Genomic DNA, 16,525 nt, shown 5'->3' with positions numbered 1-16,525 from the left:
ATAAGGCCACAGCTATGACGCAGTCATTGCACTGTTTACTGAGCTCCTATTACGTGCCAGGCCTCATGTTGAGTACCTGAGACGCTTTTCCCATTGAATTAATGCACTAAAATGTATTAATTCTATGCATTTCATCATATCGATGCTATTATTTCCATTTTACCATCTAGAAGATTGAGATTACACAGTTTAATTTGCTCTAGGTCACACAGTTGGCAAATAGCAGAGATCAGTGGTTAGTCTCAAGCTTTATCACTACGCTCTTCTGCCTTCCACAAAAAACTTGTTGGGCACCTTGACTTGAAAAGGGCCCAGGAAAGGTGGGCTGGTTTAGGAACCACTTGCTCAAAGGCAGACTCTGCCCTTGTAACTTGTTCCCTCCTCGAGTGCCAACTTAAACTCACGAGGTCCCTGGCCTGTGACTCCTCTCAAGGCTTCCAGTAGGCACTAGAAAACTCAGATCTGTCAGACTGCCCCTGTGACGAGTGCCTGGCCTCCGCTGGACAAGCCCCATCTTGGCCAAGAGGCACCGCTGGGGCCAGGCTGGGGTGCGGAGAACACACCTGGCCGGTTGAGAAGGAAAGTGGCACACCAGCATCCCAGAGCCCCATGCCAGGCCCGTGCAGAAGGTATAGCACTCGGTTTCTGCCAGACATAAGTTCCCCAATCACTTTGAAAGCTGAGCTAGGACAGTGAGGACAGGGCAAGAGCCTGAGAATCACTGCCACCCTGTCTGGACTTCTGGCTCTGTTCTGGGGCCAAGCTAATCAGCCTTCTCCTGCCTCTGCTAATTCTCACATAATCCTGGGGTCCACCTCACCATCACTGTTATGGAAGTCAAATAAGCCATGCAGAGACCTAGCACAAGGCCAGGCAGGTAATAACAATCATTGTGTCTTTACATGCATGGTCACATTTAATCTCCAGGTGGTTAAAGAGACTGAGGTGAAGAAGGTTCATTTCCACAAAGTCACTCACTAGGAGTGAGTGGACCCAGGGTCCCAAAGCTCATGCCCTGTGGCTCTACGCCACAGTAAACTTTGGCTGTTGCTATCATTGTTGTTAAGGTTCCTACTGTTACAAGATATCTTTGTTGTAGCTGCAGTGGAAACCAATAACAGAGGACAATCCCAATAAGTTACCTCCAAGACAGCTGGAGAGGAGTGACTGATTTCAGCAATGATTTTCTATTATTGCTCTACTTGAGGGAAAATTAGACTGAACGACTAAATCTAAGCACCGAGGGTCAGTCCTAGCCCTAAGGCAGGCCTGCCGAGAGAATGCTTAATGTCTGGAATTATGAGCGTAAAAGAAGGAAGAAACCACTATGGGAAACTAGAAGAAAGAACACCAAAAAACAGCAGGGAAGAGGTCCCAGGTGCCGTGGCTGGGCCCTGGGCACTGACTTGTAGCAGAAGTTAGCATTGTGCTTGTAGAACCGGCAGAGGTTCCCATCATCGGGGGGCGTGGCGCAGAAGAAGATGGTAGGTGACAGATTGTATCGGCCAATCTTGCAGAACTCATCAGTTTCTCGAGGAGCACCAGGCTCGATGGCGACACGATCACCTGGTGGAAAACAAACATACAAACAAACAAACAGAGGGGCAGAGATGCTGGTAAGAGTCACGTGCTCACAGGTAAATGCCAACAGGGGGATCTGGCCGAATGAGCCTCCCTCCCCACTGGGGACCCAGGGTAGTCCAGGAAAGCCCAGCCTGTTAGTGTCTCCAAGGGAAATACCAAAGGCAGCACACACACTCTGGAAGAAAATGACCAGTCCACTTCTCCACAGGATGGTTTGCCTTGCCTGCCCTTTTTTCAACTCATGGGATAAGTCCTCCAGTTCTATAGCCACTTCCCAGCTTATGAAACATAACTAGTCCCAGCAAGCCAGGTTTTGTTCCCATCTCAAACTGGTGCAGAAGAGGTAGCTAGTGTGTGGAATTTGCAGTTTTTTCTTCCCTGTTTTGATAATATGCTGACAGGAGTCATAATGATGGCACATCTTGTGTTCAGTCTCCTAGACAATAACTGATTCCTGGTTAGTAGAACCACTAAGGCAAATGACCCATAGAGGCTTCAGACTCTGTACATCAGAGAAACACTAAGGCTTGTGAACAGCCGGCTCTACTGTACTTCTACTCCATGTCTCACTACGTCCACTTGGAAACCCAGCCTTAGACTGGCTCTTCTAACTTCTTAGTATGAAAAATTTCAAACATACAACAAAGTCATAGGACTTACCCCATGAGTTGAAAAACATACAGCAAAGTTGAAAGAACTGTATGATGAACACCCAGACGTTCTCTACTTGTTTCTTCAATTAACATTTAGCTACACTGATTTTATCACATATCCATCTCATTTATCTCTCTCTCTTCCACCCATCAATCCACCTTCTTTTCGAATGCTTTTCAAAGTAGGCTGCACATTCAAGTACATATCACTCAGCTTCATATCATTAGACTGTAGCTTGCATATCATAACTACAGTTCAATACTTGTTTATGGTATCTTGTTAAGGTAAAATTTAGATGCTGACAAAATGCAGACATGTACTTAGCTTCTTCAGGGCTAGTGGATCCCTCCTGGTACAGCCAGGCTCAGAGGGCCTTGTAACTAACACAGGACGACACCTCCTGAGAACTCTCTCCTTCCCAGAGAGAATCTGTTGTTTCCAGGCTATGAGGTGGGCTCACCAGGAAAAGAAGGTTAAAGCCACAGCTGGCTGTTCCAAGACAGCTTGGATTTAATTCACTGTGTTGGGGAACATCGCAATCTGCCGTAGCTGAGAATTCCGCCTGAATTAAGCAAATTCCCAGGTAGCTCAGTGATAAAGAATCTACCTGCCAAGTAGACTTGGACTCGATCCCTGGATCAGGAAAATCCCCTAAAGAAGGAAATGACAACCCACTCTAGAATTCTTGCCTGGAAAAATCCCATGGACAGAGGAGCCTCGTAGGCTACAGTCCATGGAATCGCAAAGTCAGATACAACTTAGTGACTTAACTATAGCAACAAAAAAATATTGATGGTTTCCAAGCCATCCAGTAAAATCAATGCTGCATGGAAGGCCCTGGTTCTCAGTGTGTATAGATATTCTGTGGTTCCTGTGGCTGCAACATCTTCCCCTCCCCTTTACCTGGCTTATTTCTTACTTGTCTTCAGGTGTTGAATTAATTTTCTCTTCCTCAGATGAGCCAGGGTTCTGGAGAGTAGTCTACACTGATCGCACCCTGTATTCTCCTCTGCTGCCCTCAACACAATTTTGATTAATTAACTGTCTGTCCCAGTTGCCTTCCCCTGTGTAAAATCCAAGTATGTAGAGATTGAGACTGTCTTGTTCACTGCTGTGTCCCCAGTGTTTACCAGAGGGCCTGGCCCTGAAAAATCACACAGAAATATATGTGCTGAATGAATAAACAAATCCATTGGCGAAAGGGCTTTGCTGACCTGGTTGTAGGTGCCTGACCAATGATCCCACTTTTACGACTGTTCCTGAAGCTTCATGCCCCAGCACCATTGGCTTTTTCACAACAAAATCTCCAATTCGACCATGCTGCCAGTAATGGACATCTGAGCCACAAATTCCAACAGAATGCATCTTCAGAAGCACCTCTGATAAGAGAAAGGAGAAGGAGAAAACAAGTGAGGAAGGGAAGGACCCCTCTATCTCTCTGAGGTGTTTTTCCTCTGGACAAATGAGAGGGTTTGGTTTCAAGGTCAGGTATAAAACTTAGATCACAGAGGAAAACAAGCTAAAAAGCAGCTTGACTAAGTCTTACAAGGCAAGAAAGCTTCCAAACAGCAAAATAACTGCATGTGAGGGCTAATTCTATGCATCAGCTTGGCTTGGCTATGGTGCCCAGCTGTTTGGCTAAATGCTCGATGTTGCTGGGAAGTTACTTTTTTGATGTGATTAACATTTAAGCACATCCATGTTCACTGCAGTATTATTTACAATAGTCAAGTTATGGAAACAATCTAAGTGTCCATTGATGGAGGAATGGACAAAAAAAAGGTGGTGTTATATATACAATGGAATATTATTTGGCCATTAAAAAAGGAAATCTTGCCATTTTCAACAACATGAATGGACCTTGAGGGCATTATGCTAAGTGAAATAAGTCAGAGAAAGACAAATACCATATGATTTCACTTAAATGCAGAATCTAAAACCAAACCAAAACAAAAACCTACCAAACTCAGATACAGAAAATGGACTGGTGGTTGCCAGAGGCAAGGAGTGGAAGGTGGGTGAAATGGGCGAAGGGGGTCAAAGGGAACAAACTTCTCCTTATAAAATAAATATCAATAAGTCTGGGGAGGTAATGTACAGAATGGTGACGGTATTTATAATACCGTGTTACATATGTCAAAGTTCCTGAGAGAACAGATCTTAAAAAAGTTCTCATCACAAGAAAAAAAAACTGTACAATAGTTATTTGCAATGACAGATGTTAACTAGACATTGTGGTGATCACTTCACAGTATATACAGATATTAAATCATCATGTTCACCTGAAGCTAACATAATGCTGTGTGTAAATTATATAATACTTTAATAAAACAAACATTTAAACCAGTATATTTTGAGTAAAGCAAATTATCCTCCATAATGTGGATAAACCTTCTCCAATCAATTGAAGGCCTTAAAAAAGTCTGAGGTTTCCTGAAGGAGATGGAATTCTCCTTAACTTAACTTACCTGAATTTTCAGCCTGCTGGTTATCCCTACAGATTTCAGTCTAGGCAGCTCCTCTGTCTCTGTTTCTCTCTATATAATAAAGCTAATATAAATAATAATGTCTCTCAGTTCTATTTCCCTGGAGAACTCTAATACACCAAATAAAAGGTGTTAGTAGGAATAAGTGTGTCAACTACCTAAGAGGAAAAAAACCCTGTTTTTTGAGGAGATAACTGTTTCCAGACAACTAATATGCTATGCTTGAGTCTTGAGATTCCCAGGTGGTGCCTCAGTGATAATGAACCTGTCTGCCAGTGTAGGAGATGGAGATGTGGGTTTGATCTCTGGGCTGGGAAAATCCCCTGGAATAGGAAATGGTAATCCACTCCAGTATTCTTGCCTGGGAAATCCCATGGACAGAGGAGCCTGGTGGGCTACAGTCCATGGGGTTGCAAAGAGTCCATCACAGCTTAGCGACTGAGCATGCATGCCTGATTCTTATCTATCATGAGAAGGAGGCTGGTACGATTCAGGCTTGGCAATACTTTGTGTGCTATCAGGCTGAGTTCTTCATGCTTGTTTTGTTCAAAAGTGCAGCTTTAATTTAAACCATCCAAAGACTTCAACTGGCATTTCTCCTTCACAGGTTTGAATATAGTGAGATTTGGTGATATTGTTGTTGTCAGTTTTCCAAGTTTAAAATAATGATTGAACTGAGCCCCTTTGCTGAAATAAATCCTAAAGGATTACTGGCCTAGTATGACTGAGTTTACCACATTACAAAGTATCTCCCTGAGAAAAAGCTCTGCCCTAGGAAGACAAAGAGACCAGAGCTCTGCTCCGCACTCGGATGTTTTACACATTGCCCTTGTCACAAACCACGGGAGATCCACCAGGTGTGGCTCCGTAGAACTTCCTCGTCCTTGGTGAACAGAGTAAGAAGTTGCAGGGCACATCCTGAGATCAAACTTAGGGAAAAATCATTTGAGTCATGAAAATTATCTCGGAGTTTCCTCTCTTGAAGTTAGCAATTTATAACATGAGATTACATTTGAGATGCTAGAATGCTAGCTGAAATTTACCATCATTTCCCTTTTCAACTCAAGGGTGGCAAGGGATAAGAAAATGAGAGAAGCATGCTGCAGAGAGAAACTGAAAAGCTTCCTTTGGGTCCAGAGAAACCCTTTTCTTTTCTTTTTTTTTTTTTTGCCACCTCTGGAATCCACACTAACTTTTCAGAACACAATGAAGTGCCCTTTCACTTCTCTGAATATCATATCTCGGTAGATACACTTGAGCCTTAAATATACATTACTTGCTTAACACTGATAGAAACAGCTATTATCTGTCTTCTTAGTGCGGGCAAGAGGAGCTACCCCACGTCCGAGGTCAGGGGCAGAAGCCGGGAGGACCCCATGCCCGAGGGGAGGCGGCCAAGAGGAGTTACCCCACGTCCGAGGTCAGGGGCAGTGGCTGAGAGTACCAGGCTGCGATGGCGCAGGAACGGCTGAGAGGAGCTACCCCACGTCCGAGGTCAGGGGTGGCAGCCAAGAGGAGCTACCCCGCATCCTAGGTCAGGGGCTGCGGCCGACAGGAGCTACCCCACGCCTGAGGCCAGGGAGGAGCAACCCCACCTCCAAGGAGTGGTGGCTGCACGGGCACAGGGGGGCCTAGAGAGCTATTCCACATTCAAGGTCAGAAGGGGCAGCGTGAGGAGGTACCCCTCGGCCAAGGTAAGGAGCAGAGGCTGCGCTTTGCTGGAGCAGCCATGAAGAGATACCCCGCATCCAAGGTAAGAGAAACCCAAGTAAGACGGTAGATGTTGCAAGAGGGCATCAGAGGGCAGACACACTGAAACCATACTCAAAGAAAACTAGTCAATCTAACCACACTAGGACCACAGCCTTGTCTAACTCAATGAAACTAAGCCATGCCCGTGGGGCCACCCAAGACGGACGGGTCATGGTGGAGAGGTGGAGAAGGGAATGGCAAACCACTTCAGTATTCTTGCCTTGAGAACCCCATGAACAGTTTAAAAAGGCAAAATGATAGGGTACTGAAAGAGGAATTCCCCAGGTCAGTAGGTGCCCAATATGCTACTGGAGATTAGTGGAGAAATAACTCCAGAAAGAATGAAAGGATGGAGCCAAAGCAAAAACAATACCCAGTTGTGGATGTGACTGGTGATAGAAGCAAGGTCCGATGCTGTAAAGAGCAATATTGCATAGGAACCTGGAATGTCAGGTCCATGAATCAAGGCAAATTGGAAGTGGTCAAACAAGAGACGGCAAGAGTGAACGTCGACATTCTAGGAATCAGCAAACTAAAATGGACTGGAATGGGTGAATTTAACTCAAATGACCATTATATCTACTACTGCGGGCAGGAATCCCTCAGAAGAAATGGAGTAGCAATCATGGTCAACAAAGGAGTTAGAAATGCAGTACTTGGATGTAATCTCAAAAACGACAGAATGATCTCTGTTCGTTTCCAAGGCAAACCATTCAATATCACAGTAATCCAAGTCTATGCCCCAACCAATAACACTGAAGAAGCTGAAGTTGAACGGTTCTATGAAGACCTACAAGACCTTTTAGAACTAACACCCCAAAAAAGATGTCCTTTTCATTATAGGGAACTGGAATGCAAAAGTAGGAAGTCAAGAAACACCTGGAGTAACAGGCAAATTTGGCCTTGGAATACAGAATGAAGCAGGGCAAAGACTAATAGAGTTTTTCCAAGAAAATGCACTGGTCATAACAAACACCCTCTTCCAACAACACAAGAGAAGACTCTACACATGGAGATCACCAGATGGTCAACACCAAAATCAGATTGATTATATTCTTTGCACCCAAAGATGGAGAATCTCTATACAGTCAGCAAAAACAAGACCAGGAGCTGACTGTGGCTCAGATCATGAACTCCTTATTGCCAAATTCAAACTGAAATTGAAGAAAGTAGGGAAAACCACTAGACCATTCAGGTGTGACCTAAATCAAATACCTTATAATTATACAGTGGAAGTGAGAAGTAGATTTAAGGGTCTAGATCTGATAGATAGAGTGCCTGATGAACTATGGACTGAGGTTCGTGACGCTGTACAGGAGACAGGGATCAAGACTATCCCCATGGAAAAGAAATGCCAAAAAGCAATTTTTTGGCTGTCTGGGGAGGCCTTACAAATAGCTGTGAAAAGAAGAGAAGCGAAAAGCAAAGGAGAAAAGGAAAGATAAAAGCATCTGAATGCAGAGTTCCAAAGAATAACAAGAAGAGATAAGAAAGCCTTCCTCAGCAATCAATGCAAAGAAATAGAGGAAAACAACAGAATGGGAAAGACTAGAGATCTCTTCAAGAAAATTAGAGATACCAAAGGAACATTTCATGCAAAGATGGGCTCGATAAAGGACAGAAATGGTATGGACCTAAAAGAAGCAGAAGATATTAAGAAGAGGTGGCAAGAATACACAGAAGAACTGTACAAAAAAGATCTTCACGGCCCAGATAATCACGATGGTGTGATTACTCATCTAGAGCCAGATATCCTGGAATGTGAAGTCAAGTGGGCCTTAGAAAGCATCACTACAAACAAAGCTAGTGGAGGTGATGGAATTCCAGTTGAGCTATTTCAAATCCTGAAAGATGATGCTGTGAAAGTGCTGCCCTCAATATGCCAGCACATTTGGAAAACTCAGCAGTGGCCACAGGACTGGAAAAGGTCAATTTTAATTCCAATCCTAAAGAAAGGCAGTGCCAAAGAATGCTCAAACTACTGCAGAATTGCACTCATCTCACACGCTAGTAAAGTAATGCTCAAAATTCTCCAAGCCAGGCTTGAGCAATATGTGAACCGTGAAATTCCAGATGTTCAAGCTGGTTTTAGAAAAGGCAGAGGAACCAGAGATCAAATTGCCAACACACTCTGGATCATTGAAAAAGCAAGAGAGTTCCAGAAAAACATCTATTTCTGCTTTATTGACTATGCCAAAGCCTTTGACTGTGTGGATCACAATAAACTGTGGAAAATTCTGAAAGAGATGGGAATACCAGACCACCTGACCTGCCTCTCGAGAAATCTGTATGCAGGTCAGGAAGCAACAGTTAGAACTGGACATGGAACAACAGACTGGTTCCAAATAGGAAAAGGAGTACGTCAAGGCTGTATATTGTCACCCTGCTTATTTAACTTATATGCAGAGTACATCATGAGAAATGCTGGGCTGGAAGAAGCACAAGCTGGAATCAAGATTGCCAGGAGAAATATCAATAACCTCAGATATGCAGATGACCCCACCCTTCTGGCAGAAAGTGAAGAGGAACTAAAAAGCCTCTTGATGAAAGTGAAAGAGGAGAGTGAAAAAGTTGGCTTAAAGCTCAACATTCAGAAAACTAAGATCATGGCATCTGGTCCCATCACTTCATGGGAAATAGATGGGGAAACAGTGGAAACAGTGTCAGACTTTATTTTTGGGGGCTCCAAAATCACTGCAGATGGTGACTGCAGCCATGAAATTAAAAGACGCTTACTCCTTGGAAGAAAAATTATGACCAACCTAGACAGCATATTGAAAAGCAGAGACATTACTTTGCCAACAAAGGTCCATCTAGTCAAGGCTATGGTTTTTTCTGTGGTCATGTATGGATGTGAGAGTTGGACTGTAAAGAAAGCTGAGCACCGAAGAATTGATGCTTTTGAACTGTGGTGTTGGAAAAGACTCTTGAGAGTCCCTTGGACTGCAAGGAGATCCAACCAGTCCATTCTGAAGGAGATCAGCCCTGGGATTTCTTTGGAAAGAATGATGCTTCCTTCATTCACAAAGGAATGATCCAGTACTTTGGCCACCTCATGCGAAGAGTTGACTCATTGGAAAAGACCCCGATGCTGGGAGGGATTGGGGGCAGGAGGAGAAGGGGACGACAGAGGATGAGATGGCTGGATGGCATCACTGACTCGATGGACGTGAGTGTGAGTGAACTCCGGGAGTTGGTGATGGACAGGGAGGCCTGGCATGCTGCGATTCATGGGGTCGCAAAGAGTTGGACACGACTGAGCGACTGAACTGAACTGAACTATTGCTATAAATCAGTAACCCAATTGACCTTTGAGTAACAAAACCCCAGAGGCTCCAGGAAAGCTGCCTTCAGTCTGATGTTCACACAGAAGCTACAGTTCTGGGTGAGGCAGGGAAGCATGCACCCAACTCATCAAGGATAGAAATTGCCCCTTGCCACCTGCCTCACTTCCTGCTGCGGGACCCCAGGGATGAAAGGAATTGGGAAACTGTCAGTTGGAAGCTGCCACAGCTAGGAGGGTGGCATGAGCTCCCCAGGTAGAGACATCACCCTGGGAAATGTGCGGGTCAGCTCGGCTGGGCAGGTTTGGCCAGAAGGAATGGAGCAAAGGTGGCAGGAACCCTGCCCCAGTGTGCTCACCCACTTCCTGCTCCTGTTTGATTAGGGTAGTAGGGAAGGGCTCTACGCAGCTCGTCCCACCCCCAGTGGAGAGAACAGCCTGGTCTTTGGAGACTGTCCTGGACGTCCCCTTTTGTATTTACAAGATTACGATCTAAAGACTCACGCCTTTCCAAAGTTTGGAGTTAGGACATGGGTTGGCCATCCAAATGGCAGTTTATAGAGGACAGAGTAACCTAATTCTGTCATTAGTTCAAAAGAGGGACAATTCTGCCTTTGTCCATAACCTGAAGAATTTTATGTCAAATTCTCTGGGACAAGTCAGCAGTTTGATACAGTAAGTCCTCTGGTTCTATCACTGTTTCTTTTATTTCATGTAGCAGCCGATTGAATCTATCTAGCCATACTGTGGACAATAGAACTAGGTTGAAAGTCTAAGAAAAGCATAGTTTTCTTTAAATTAATTACTTTAATTGGAGGATAATTACTTTACAATATTGTGATGGTTTTTGTCATTCACTGACATGAATCAGCCATGGGTGCCCATGTACACCCCCATCCTGAATCCTCCTCCTATCTCCCTCCCCCACCCATCCCTCTGGTTTTTAATGGAGGTTTTTAAGTAACAAACAGTAGGAAAAGAGGGAGAAAGGAACAGCATATGTGTGTCTCCGGGGTAAACAACAAGAAACAATAAAAGACAAGTCGAATATTCCACGGACCTACCATTTGGGCCTGGTTCAGGGATAGGATAGTTTTCCTAAAGGAAACAAAATAGAAAAATAATTTAGCATGTACAACAACTTTACCTTACGAACATTTCAAAGTTTCATTCAATATTTCTTCTTATAATTAACACAGATTCAGACCATACCGCTGCTGGGTGGATGTCGGAGGGGTTATCCTGAATCCTGCTGACTCCAACTGCTGACCTCACCCAGCCCACTGGTGAAATGTGCCATGGACCAAGGAAAAGTACACAACTTGCATACCCTGGCAGAAAGGATACTTCTGGGTCTCTAATGTGGGGTGTGGATAATACATTCTTACATAGTTTTCTTTGGTCTGGCGAACTTGTACTGGGAAAGGACGAGGTGTTTCCAGCAGTGGCACAGGAAGGCTTTTGTCTCTGGACATGTTGGAAACTGTGTGTGCTCCGCTCATTCACATCAGTGCACAGACTAACGCTTGGTACTCTCTTTCAAAACCTCCCACTGGAGTTTTAGTTTGGGGGGACACAGAGGACCTGCATTTTGCACACGCTCACTGGGTTAAAAAGCAATCTGATGGTCACAGCTATTTATGATGAGGATAATGATAATTTACCGAGCTTTTTTTCCCACTGCCAACTAGCTAGGAAGTTCCTAATGACAAGGTAGAAGGACAGTGAGTGGCCAAATCCAAATGTTCATTTTATTAATTCTTTGAAGGCAGCCAAGCAAGAAGAGGGAGAAGGGATACAAATAAACCATTCACTGGACATACCATGTGCCAGACAGTCTACTGGGCTTTACATACATCCTGGCACATGGCCCATCACTTGCAGATGGGAAACCTGAGACTAGCAAGTTAAAAAAACCTGATCAAGGTCACAGGACCAGAATGGACAAACCAGGTCTAACCCCAGGTGTGTCCGACTCCCAAGCCTGCCTCATTGCATCTCATTGCACCCTCCAAATGGAATTTGCCTTTTCTCCTCTAGGGGTGATGTAAGGAGCAATCAGATAATGAGAATTTTGGAACTGGGCCCAATGCAGAGTGCTCTAGAAGGAAGCATGGCTCAAAGCTTGCCTCCTTCACAAAGCCTCCTCCAGATGCTTTTATGGGAGCAATAAGTAATCCTAGTGCTATTTTGATTGGAGAAGGAAATGGCAACCCACTCCAGTGTTCTTGCCTCGAGAATCCCAGGGACAGGGGAGCCTGGTAGGCTACCATCTATGGGGTCGCACAGAGTCGGACACGACTGAAGCGACTTAGCAGCAGCAGCACTATTTTGCTAACATGATAAGAACCTTGTTGCCAAAGACTATGCCTTCAATCTCTGGCACCAGATACAGTGCTCTGCGCCAAACCTGGGAGGCTTGGTACTTGTTAAATAATCACTCTCCATAACAGTATTTCCACAGAAAGTCTGAGGTTCTTGCTCATCCAAGATTATCAGCCTTTTCTGTTATAACAGCTCAATGCTTATTTGAACTCCCTGTTTCCCGTGAATCAAAAGATCAAAGGGTTAACGCTCATGCTCATTAGTTAACACTGACCAACTTCTCTGTGTCAGGTGCTGCTCATGCATCACCTCAGCTCATCCCCAGGACAACCCTATGTAATGCCTTATTATTATCCCATTTTTGGTCTATGATGAGGGTGAGGAACAGGGAGATTTGGCCATCTGTTCATAGTAACAATAAGGTAGTAAATGATGGAGCTGCACCCAAAGTAGCTTGATGGGGGGACAAGAGGCAGTTTTTTCATCTCTTAATACATTTGGAATGAAGAGAGGAAAGGAGAGAGGAGAGAAGAGAGGGAGGGAAGAAAGCCATCTAGAAACAGGCAACTCCAGATAGCTGGCTGTCACCAAAATCTTTCTCAAAGTTGCTGGTCCCACATCTGACATTATACAGCATCAGAGACTGCTGTGTAAGGTTATGTTTCTGTTATACGGAATGAAAATTTAAATTACATGCTAAAATGAAACGACTAAGTAAGGCTTTTTATTTCAAACATGGAACTGCACTCTCCCCATCCCCACCCATCCCCTACCCCCACAACCCCCTAAGGTGCTAGTAGGCAACTTTCCAGGCACTGGGAATTTGGGATGGAAAGATGGTAAGATCCAAACTCAAAGCAACAGTTAGGAGCACCAAGTTGCCCTTGGGTCACCAGAGATTATTGTAACTGGGAGTTAACAGAGCTCACAAACTTTGGTCTTACCACATGGGCAAAGCTGCAGTGTCTCTCCTGGACACTAGAGGGTGCTGTGCCGATAACCTGTTTTTTCCTTAGTAGCAGAACAGACATGGGGAACTTAAATACCCGTCCCTGAAAATCATGTCTTTTTCTGTTCTCTTTCTTGCTGAGTCTAAAGACTCTTACAGCTCAGTTTGGCTCTCCTCTCTCTTCTCTGCAGGAGACATGCCACCTGAGCACAAGACCATGTTAAGATCAGTCCTTAAATTTGTAAATATTATCCTAAGCATAGCTGCAGGGCTCACAATGTTTTCAAAAGTTATGGTTATTAAAAAAAATCTTGCTTTTCATTTATGGTTGGTTCCTTGGTATGATGTTGGCTAAATCCTGTTTACTTAATCTCCTTTTCTGTCTCATATTACGGTGGTGATATTCATTTATCCTATTTCTCATGTATCAAAATTTCTTAGCTCCTCTGAGATCTTATAATTTCACTTTTAACCCCCTGGCCCCCTTCTTCATTCCCAAAGGTTTGTCATCACACATATTCAAAGTCTCTTGAACAGGATTTCTTATTTTTCTGTGAGTGATAGTAACCAAGGGATAGAGAGGAGTTGAGTAACACTCTTTACTGAGTTATGTAAGTTTTACAGCATTTTCACTTTGAGTCCCTTCTATGCCCTTCAGGTCTTCCTCCTCCACCACCACCACAAATAAATCATGTAAATACTTCAGGAAGAACTCTGTGGGAACACAGAATCATCTCAGGGGAATCTCACATCCTAAATGTTATCTTGCCATTCCTAAATATATTTTCTCAAATTAGCTTAAATATATATTCCCTGAATATGCCCTATTGGCCCCCTTTCCTCAGCTTCCAGTTGTCCATCTGAGTATGTCTTGCCTGGATGGTAGCAATGGTCTCAAGATGAGGAGAAATTAGGAGAAAATGCCCTCCCCCTCCTCCAGCCAACATGACTCTGGAATCACCTATCTGTTGAAACACAGGTTCCCCTCCAGGAGCTGTGTGTCCTTGGGGCAGTTACATAAGGTCGTTGGACTTTCAATCTTCTTCCTCTGTCTAACGAAGATAATCATAAAAGAGAGAGCCCTTGGGAATTCCTCAGTAGTCCACTGGCTCCAAACTCTCTCTGCCAAGAGCCTGGGTTCAATCGCTGGTCGGGGAACTAAGATCTCACTAGCTGTGCAGTTCAGCCAAAAAGAAAAAAAAAAAAAAAAAAAGAGTGCCTGACTCGTAGTAAATGTTAGCTCTTATTACAAAAGAAATAAAATCAAAATCCTTTCTGTAAAATCAGCTCACAACGTGGTTGAACCAGCTCTAGACAACCGTGTCCTTTTTCTTTTGAAAGGGTAACTTTTAAAACTATTTTGGAGAAAAGTTGTATGTCTCTTGTTTCTCAGGTCAACATTAAGGGAACTAGACTGCTTCTGAAAAGGCTGGAATTTAGGAGAAAAGTCAAGTAGGATTCCAGCATTTTTTAGGCTTGATTCTAACAGTTGAGTGTAAAGACCGTGCCCCCTGCCTCAGAGTAAGGGACAAAGGGCACGGCTGGGAGAAAGCGGCCATTCTCGCCCCCTGGTCCTTGCAGCCCACCTTTGCCGCCTGCACTACTTGCCAGGTCTCCTGTCAACCTGCTGGCTGGCTGCCCTGCACCCTTAAGGAGACCAGAGCAGAAAATCTTATTTTTGTTTCCCTCACTCCTCAACTTTCCCCCTCCCCTGAGGGCTTGAAGGGTGTTTTGAGGGTATGAGGAAAATTCAGTTTTCCATTTGGCCACTTTATCCTAAGAGGCTTTGTTCTAGCCGACACTGGTCCTGGCAAACTCGAGGTCAAAGTAGAAGGGTCAGACATTCTTGCAAAGTTCACTGAGCGGGTCTCCAGCCTCCAGCCCAGGCTCTTTGGGCTCCAACCAGTCTTCTGCCGATAACAATCTTTCTAAATTGCAAATTCATTTAAAGTGCCCAGTGGCCCTGCAAAATCCTAAACCCCCTCATTTTGCAAGCTATTTACCTCCTTGCAAGCCTCCTGCAATTTCCAAACCACCCCACACTCACTCCCTCACCTCAAGGGGGCCATTTCTCCACTGGTCAATCCCCTTTCTTCTTCCTTGAGATCCCACAGGAGGTGAGAAGTGAGGGGAAGGGAGTTACCTGGAATGGCTTCCTAATTCCTGTGGGAACTCAGGGAGATTTGAGGTTTGGATGTATAAAGATTGCAGTGTCAGGGACATCCAGGTGAGGTTGTCCAATAGAAGGTTGTAACCCTGGGACTGGCTCGGATGAATCACGAACATGGAGAGAAACAATCACCTCCTGCAAAAAAGACTCTTCTCTATCCCCACCACCCTTCCTCTCCTGAGCTTCCGCAGCACCTAATTGAATCCATACATGATGGTTAAAAGATTCTCAGCAGTGATAAACTTTAAAAAAATTCCTCCCTATTCAAAACGTATGGACATAACTACGCATGAACCTATTAGGTGGTTCTTTATTTACTGATTAAGTGCTCATTGCGTTCAGGTCTAGGTAACCGAACATTAACATTTCTAAAAAATTATTGAGCTGAATATCACTTCACAAAATTTGACCATAGTTTCTCCAATAATTAGTGTTCTTCATGTAAATCTAGTTTGGGGAAAACTGCCAGCTTTAACAGCCACACTAAAAGACTTATGAAGTGGACATCAATGTTATATATGAGTATACACTTCTCCTCAATTTCTCTGTCATGCAGTTTTGAAAGAAATTTACCCCACACCCACCCATAATTCTAGTGTTCCTATCAGAACAGGGTTACTTTTACCAGGTCTGTTAGTAGCGCCAGGATGTATAATATAAAATGTTAAAATCCTGTTTGTGGTATTGTTTACTGCTCCTCCTGCTTTTAGGGGAAAATGTCAGCTTTGTACTTCCTGGCCTTTTGCATTTGGCCTTTGGCACTGCCCTTCTATGGCATCTGTTGGCACAGATGGCAGTATTTGCTGGATTTAATTGCCTGTTGTTATCTGGTTTTGTTTTGTTTTGTTGTTGGAACATAATTAAGATAAAAAAGAAAGGAGTTATTTCTTTGGCCTATTTGTTACTACCTCATTTTCCTGTTTTCTGAAGGAGTTTTAGATTCGGCTTCAACTGCCTCTGACTGATAAGTCTAGCTCAGGTATTAAAGGGTTAAGCAGCCTCGTTTCCTCACTCACAGTAATCTCCCAGTTTAGCCCAGCTGTTCCTTAAAGCCTTTCGGGGCCCTTTAATTTAATCCTATAGAAGCAGGCAGCTCAGCCTACTGGTGGCAAAACCAGGGAGACAGACCTGACATTTAGGATCACCTCAGCTGCTGTGTGATCATACCCCCCTCTTTCTACAATCCTCTCCTCCCCAACCAAAATCTTAACAGCAAAGTGTATATGCAAGAAAGGGACCCCTTGAATGTGTATTACAGACTCAGAATTATCTCACTTTTTAAAATATCATTATAGATTCAAAGGAATTCTTTGGACATCAGA

At 44.0% G+C, this 16,525-nt stretch overlaps 1 protein-coding gene across 2 annotated transcripts in view; it reads right to left on the bottom strand.

Moving 5' to 3' along the window:
• The window catches only part of SORD (sorbitol dehydrogenase), a 57,074-nt gene that overhangs the window by 13,527 nt on the left and 27,022 nt on the right, over nt 1–16,525 (bottom strand). For both annotated transcript variants that reach the window (XM_086320700.1, XM_086320699.1), the window contains exons 2-4: nt 10,824–10,857; nt 3,453–3,617; nt 1,407–1,566 (exon numbers count right to left, since the gene is read on the bottom strand). In XM_086320700.1, coding sequence (XP_086176826.1) covers nt 1,407–1,566; nt 3,453–3,603 — 311 coding nt within the window. In that variant the 5' untranslated portion in view covers nt 3,604–3,617; nt 10,824–10,857. The remainder of the gene's footprint in view (nt 1–1,406; nt 1,567–3,452; nt 3,618–10,823; nt 10,858–16,525) is intronic.

This window comes from Bos grunniens, chromosome 10 (assembly GCF_055505025.1).
Source record: "Bos grunniens cultivar Pamir isolate PY7600 chromosome 10, Bosgru_T2T1.0, whole genome shotgun sequence".
Classification (NCBI taxonomy): Eukaryota; Metazoa; Chordata; class Mammalia; order Artiodactyla; family Bovidae; genus Bos; species Bos grunniens.
The sequence above is the reverse complement of the archived record's forward strand: the minus strand, read 5'-3'. Positions and strand labels throughout refer to the sequence as shown.